General features: G+C 52.9%; 1 protein-coding gene across 1 annotated transcript in view; it reads right to left on the reverse strand.

Annotated features, from left to right (window-relative positions):
• Positions 1–5,549, reverse strand: part of PHRF1 (PHD and ring finger domains 1) — a 21,254-nt gene that overhangs the window by 2,722 nt on the left and 12,983 nt on the right. The window contains exons 14-16 of the mRNA XM_010133452.1: positions 2,006–4,792; positions 1,156–1,307; positions 392–652 (exon numbers count right to left, since the gene is read on the reverse strand). Of these exons, the coding sequence (XP_010131754.1) occupies positions 392–652; positions 1,156–1,307; positions 2,006–4,792 (3,200 nt within the window). The remainder of the gene's footprint in view (positions 1–391; positions 653–1,155; positions 1,308–2,005; positions 4,793–5,549) is intronic.

Raw genomic sequence — 5,549 nt, forward strand, 5'->3', positions numbered from 1 at the left:
CAGGGCCCCCAGTACGGGGCAATGATTCCTGCCCTGCTCCTGCTGGCCACACCAGTGCTGGTACAAGCCAGGATGCCGTTGGCCTTCTTGGCCAACTGGGCACACTGCTGGCTCCTCTTCAGCCACTGTCAACCAACACCCCCAGGTCCTTTTCCCTGGGCAGTTTCCAGCCACTCTTCCCCCAGCCGGGAGCGTTGCAGGGGGTTGGTGTGACCCTGGGTCAGGACCTGGCACTTGGCCTTGTTGAACCTCAGCCCACTGGCCTTGGCCCATGGATCCAGCCCGGCCAGGTCCCTCTGTGGAGCCTCCCGACCCTCCAGTAGATGAACACACCTGTCCAAATTACAGCTCATTCCTGGTTTGCATTTGCTACATGAGGGCATCCACCCACCTCCTCGTTTTTCGTTCTGTCCACTGGAGCTTTGGGTGTTCTGATCTTTTCTTCCGTGTTCCCAACAGAAGCAGCTTGGATTCCTGGTTCAGATGCGGTAGCCAGGCTGCCTGGCTCCGGGGTCAGGCTCTGTCCCGCCAGGCAGCCCAGCGCCGGCAGGCTGCCCTGCATGATGAACTGCACTGTGGGCTGGCTGACGGGGGCGTAGGGGGGAAGGCTGGAGGGCAGCGGTGGTGTCAGAGGGACGTTTTGACAGTACACCTGCAAAACAGGTATTGATTTATGGAAGCTTGTACTTAGAGCGTCGGATCGGGATTTTCAGAGCACCCTCTATCCACTCAAAGCAGCAGTTACCAGTTTAGACGGGGGAGGCTGCCGTCCCAGCCCCCCCCTCGGCCTCTGCGCACCAGAAGCCAGCACCAGCCCCGCTCACCTTTTCCCTGGTGAAGCACAGACTGGAACAGTGCCACGAGGCCGATTTTACAGCCTGACCACAACCAGGGAGGAGCTCATCGCTTCCCGAACAGCACTGTCTTTCCCCACGTTCTGCTGGAAAGAGGCTTCACGTACAGACAGAATTAGGAGACACCGTGCTGCTCGGACCGCGGGGCCAGCGGAGGGTGAATGGTCTGGGGGTGGGCTGTATGAAATGTGGCACACGCAGAGGAGGGCGAACTCTGCCATGAGAGGAGGGTGTTGCACAACGAGGGCACAGATGAGGTGGGATGCCTTCCATGACACTTGGGTGTTGGGTAAGAACCAACCTGAGAGGAATCTAGATCAGGAAACATGGGCTCAGGAATCATGTAATTGGTTGGAGGAGGCTCATTTAACTGCACCTGATTGAACGTCTGGTTCAAGTCCTCTGCTTTCCAGGCCCCTTCTTTTGCTCGCAGGAGTTTGTAGAACGGCATCCCTGGGTTGCCCAAGAGAAGGAAAAGAAAATGTTTAAGGATAAAATAAACACAGGGGGTCAAAGACTCAAAGCCAATTAGATTTTAAAAAATGAAAATAAGAAGATGAAGCACAAAGCAGCCAGGAAAGGATTTTGTTCAGCAGCCATCAACATTGTAAAGCTTCTGATCAGAGAGGACCTTCCATGCTCTCGAGCTACTGCATTTTCCTGGGTTTCCATGAGGGTAACCAGCAAGAACCACACCAGCGACTGTCACCACAGACAGCAGCAGGGTCCCGAGCCACGCCGATTCCAGCAGCTTTGGCTTCGCAGAGCTCACAGGAGCGAGCTGCACCACGGTCCTCGGTTCCAAGAAGCATTTATACAGTCTGAAGGCAAGCCAGCTGCTCCGGAGGGGCGGAACGCAGGCTGCCAGCGCAGAGATCGGGCGGCACCACATGCTTCATGGGCGAACAGGCTGCCGCTGGCTGAGCCGCACGGACAGCACGTCTGCTCTGACTCACTAACGCACCTCGTGACTTCAGCAAGAGCAAAATGCCAGTTCTCGGGGCTGGAAACCACCCCACCGCCCCGGCTCGGGCACCTCCCCACCGCCCCGGCTCAGGTGACAGAGCTCTTACACCACAGCCCGGTTTCACCAGGCACCCGAGCTCTGAGCCTCATTCAACTGCTGCTGGTTTTCCAAACGAGAGACTTACTTGGAGCTTTTCCAGCAGACAAGGTGCCGCTTTCTTCCTCTTGAAGATTCCAGGTAACTCTTTTCACCGGAGCTTTTGATTTCAAGGCAGGACCCTGAGGTGCCACCTCCAGCTGAGGCGTACTGGAGTCCCCGGGTTTCTCCTCCGACACAAGGCACTCATCTTTCACCTCCCTCACACAATCTGGTATTTTGCTTTTGAATGAGCTTTGAACTGGTGCAGCTTTAGTGGGAGCATGCAGGAAAACTTCCTTCTTTGGGGGTTGCTCCATCAGAGACGGACACAAGGCCGTATTTTCTATTTTAACAGTTATCTCCAGGTTTGTATTGCTACAGCTACCAAGCGCCGCTGGGTCGCCACTGCCCGTTAAATCTGCCTCAGCAAAAGAATCCACGTTGCCAGCTGGGAGGCAAAGGTTTGTGATCTCCGGCACGGGGAATGCAGTTGCACTGGTCACCTCCCGACAGACAGGCTCCGTCTTGATGGTTTCTTGGGCCTCTTGTAGCTGAACCGAGGTCTCAGCATGTATTTCCTCAAGTTTGACATTTGGTTGGATGGTTATGGAAAGCTCTTCCAGTACCAGCTCCTCCTTCGGCTCCTGTTTGAAGGAATGAGGTTGCTCCAGACTCCTCGGCACCGTTTCAGCTGGAGGCTTTAGATCCTTTTCTGCAGGAGGAGGAAGCGAGGTCTCTCTTGATCGGTGTTTTCTTTCTTTGGAATGTGACCTCGATCGTGGTCTTTTTTCTTTTGATTTGCTGCTTTTGTGCTCTCGAGATCGAGATGCAGACCGAGACCTCCACTTTCTTCTCTCCCGAGACCTCGACCTTGATCTCTTTCTGTCCCTTGATCTCAAGCTGCTGTCTTTGTCATATCTCTCATAGCTTTTGTCTCTCCTGTGTTTCCGCCTTTTAGTCCTCTCAACGCTATTCGATCGGGAACATCCCCTCCGTCTTGACCTTGATCGAGACCGTCTTTTCTTTTTCCTGTTTTCATAAAACTCAGAAGTACTTCCAGGACTCCCTGAACGTGACCGAGATTTCCTTCTCTCCTTAGACCAAGAAGCTTTTGCCTTTTTATCCTTGGTTTTATCCTTTGTTTTCTTTTTTTTAGATCGCTCGTGACTGCTGGAGCGGTCAGTGGAAGACCTCCTGCTCTTGCTTTTCACTGTGTGTGATTTGCTCTGCTCTTCTCCACCTGACCAAGAGGTAGATCTGGAGCTTCGGTCCCTTGAGTGTGCTCTATCCCTAGACCCCGACTGGGATCTCTTACGCTCTTTGACCAGCGCCTTTTTCCTTTTCACCTTCTTCTTGCTTCGGGAGCTGGAGCTCGAGCGGGACCTCGAAGGCGATCGCCTCTCTGTTTGTTCTGCCTTTGGGGCTTTCTGCTGCCCATCACTCTTTGAGGGACTAGCTGGCTCCAGTTTCACATTAACATTAGGTCTAATCCATTCTTCAGCATTAAAGAACACATTCGGGCCCTCTCTGTTTTCCTCCTTTAAACACTCCACACTAGAAATCTGCTTAACAGCAGATGAAGTGCATGGACCACTGAGGAAGTCTTCCTCGCCCAGATTGTCTCGTTCCTCTGTATCAGAGAACTGTTCCACAACCCTGCTCTTCACTGTCACGTCGTCGCGAGACTTGGCATTGCTAGATGGTGTGTCTGAGTCAGCCCCAGAGCCAAATACATTTTCTACTGTGTAAGGGGTGAAACGACGGATGGTTTGGAACGTTTGAACTTTTGGATGTTCAATGGAAATAGTCCTGGTAATATTCGTTAGAGGGATCCCCGAGCCGAGCCTCTCAGGGCTGCTGCTGGCTGAGCTTGAGTCCGACCCTGTGGGCTCAAAGGGATCATATATTTCACTTTTGACCTGCTTTTTCTTCACAGAGAAAAGAGGGGAAGGACTCTCTTTCTGCTGCGCTTTGTCGTCCACCGGGCGGAAGGTGTTACAGAACCCGGGGTTAGACGCTCTGCTGGGCTGCCCTGCGTTTCCAGGGATGTTGATTTTAAAACTCTCAAAGGAGCTCGGGCCTTTGCTCCTCGAAGTGCCCACTAGTGATGAGCTGCCGTACACGCCTGTACTGGCGGAAAAAGACACCCCGCTTGTACGTGTTTGTGGCTGTGACTCCTTGGTGTTCGGCTTCTGACCTTCCCCCCTGCCACCCTTCGCCGCCTGGCTGGCGCTCTCTTTGCCCGTCAGCTGGGTTATACAGGAGCTGGGGATGTCACAGCTTGGGCTTCCTGTGGGTTCTGGCCCCACCTGCTTGCTGCTGGGTTCCTTTTTAATCTTTGGTATCCTGGGAAGCTCAAAGATGTCAATTCTCTTGGGAGGGGGTTTTAAGGGCTGCCTCACAGCTACAGCTTTTGAGCCAGAATTGAAGTTACAGCTCAGGGGCTTTGAAGATGGGTCAGTGGGTGCAAAGTTTTTAGAGTTTCCATTAAATCTGGGCATTTCATCAAACCTGGAGCCATGCCTGCTCAGTGTAGCTGTACTCTGAGTGTGGACAGACCTGGGTGTTATTGGATATTCTGATTTTACTGCTGCCTGTTCTGACGTCGCCTGTGCAGGGTTTGCTGCAGGCTCAACCCTGCTCAGTGCGGGCGAAGGCGATGAAAACTCCCTCAAGGCAGAGGGTCTGGGGCGAGCACTCAGCCCTGGGGAAAGCGAAGGTCCAGCAGTGTTGCTGCTTGCCGTGGTCCCTGAGTGCGCTGTACTCGGCTGGCTGTCATGTCCTGACCCCTCGTCCGCTCTTGAGTCATTCGCCGGTTTTCTATGAAGCGGAACTACAACGTACAAGCAAATGATTAAGTGTTTCAGCACAGATGGGGACATTTGCCCCCAACACTAAAAGAAGTACTAGGCTAATTATTTTAAGCTCCGCTTTGATTTGCAGACGCACCGCATGGTGACAAGGCAATCAGTCCTTAGGTCGGATGCTCCAGGTTTAATGCCAGGCGTACAGGTAAACATGACATAAAGGTTTATGTGAGGTAAATGCTAACATCTGGGAAATAAATTAACCCGTTCTGTAGATACCACCGGACTCATGTTCATTCTCCTGCAGTCGCTGATCGATAAGAACGACTGACAGAGGCCTCAAGATTTTAAGACTAAAGCTCTAAGTTTCAGCTGTAAGAGGTTCATTCCAAATACTGCCATGCCAAGGGGAGACACGGCTGAAGGTGCCAGCATGTGCTCAAGAGCTCTGCTTTGGCAAAGCAACTAGTTGCCAAGGTCCTCATCACTGCTCTTCAGGTTCACAGGCTGGCAGCAGCGTGTGACCAACACCACGGAACCAGGTGCTAAGAGACCTCTGCTCCACCCAGTCCTCCATTTCTACAGAAACACACAAAGCCACGGTGCAGAACGTCTGAAAGGAGACAACTCCCTACTGAAACCACCGTCCTCCAGTGACACTTCAGCTCTGCCATTAAAGCAGAGACGGGTAATGCTTTTTCAGAACGCATGTAACAGTCTCATCAGACAGTCACTGCTGGCAGTGCCGAGGCTATCCGACATACTCACGGGCTCAGGAAGAGG

Source organism: Buceros rhinoceros, unplaced genomic scaffold (genome assembly GCF_000710305.1).
Source record: "Buceros rhinoceros silvestris isolate BGI_N320 unplaced genomic scaffold, ASM71030v1 scaffold18353, whole genome shotgun sequence".
NCBI lineage: Eukaryota > Metazoa > Chordata > Aves > Bucerotiformes > Bucerotidae > Buceros > Buceros rhinoceros.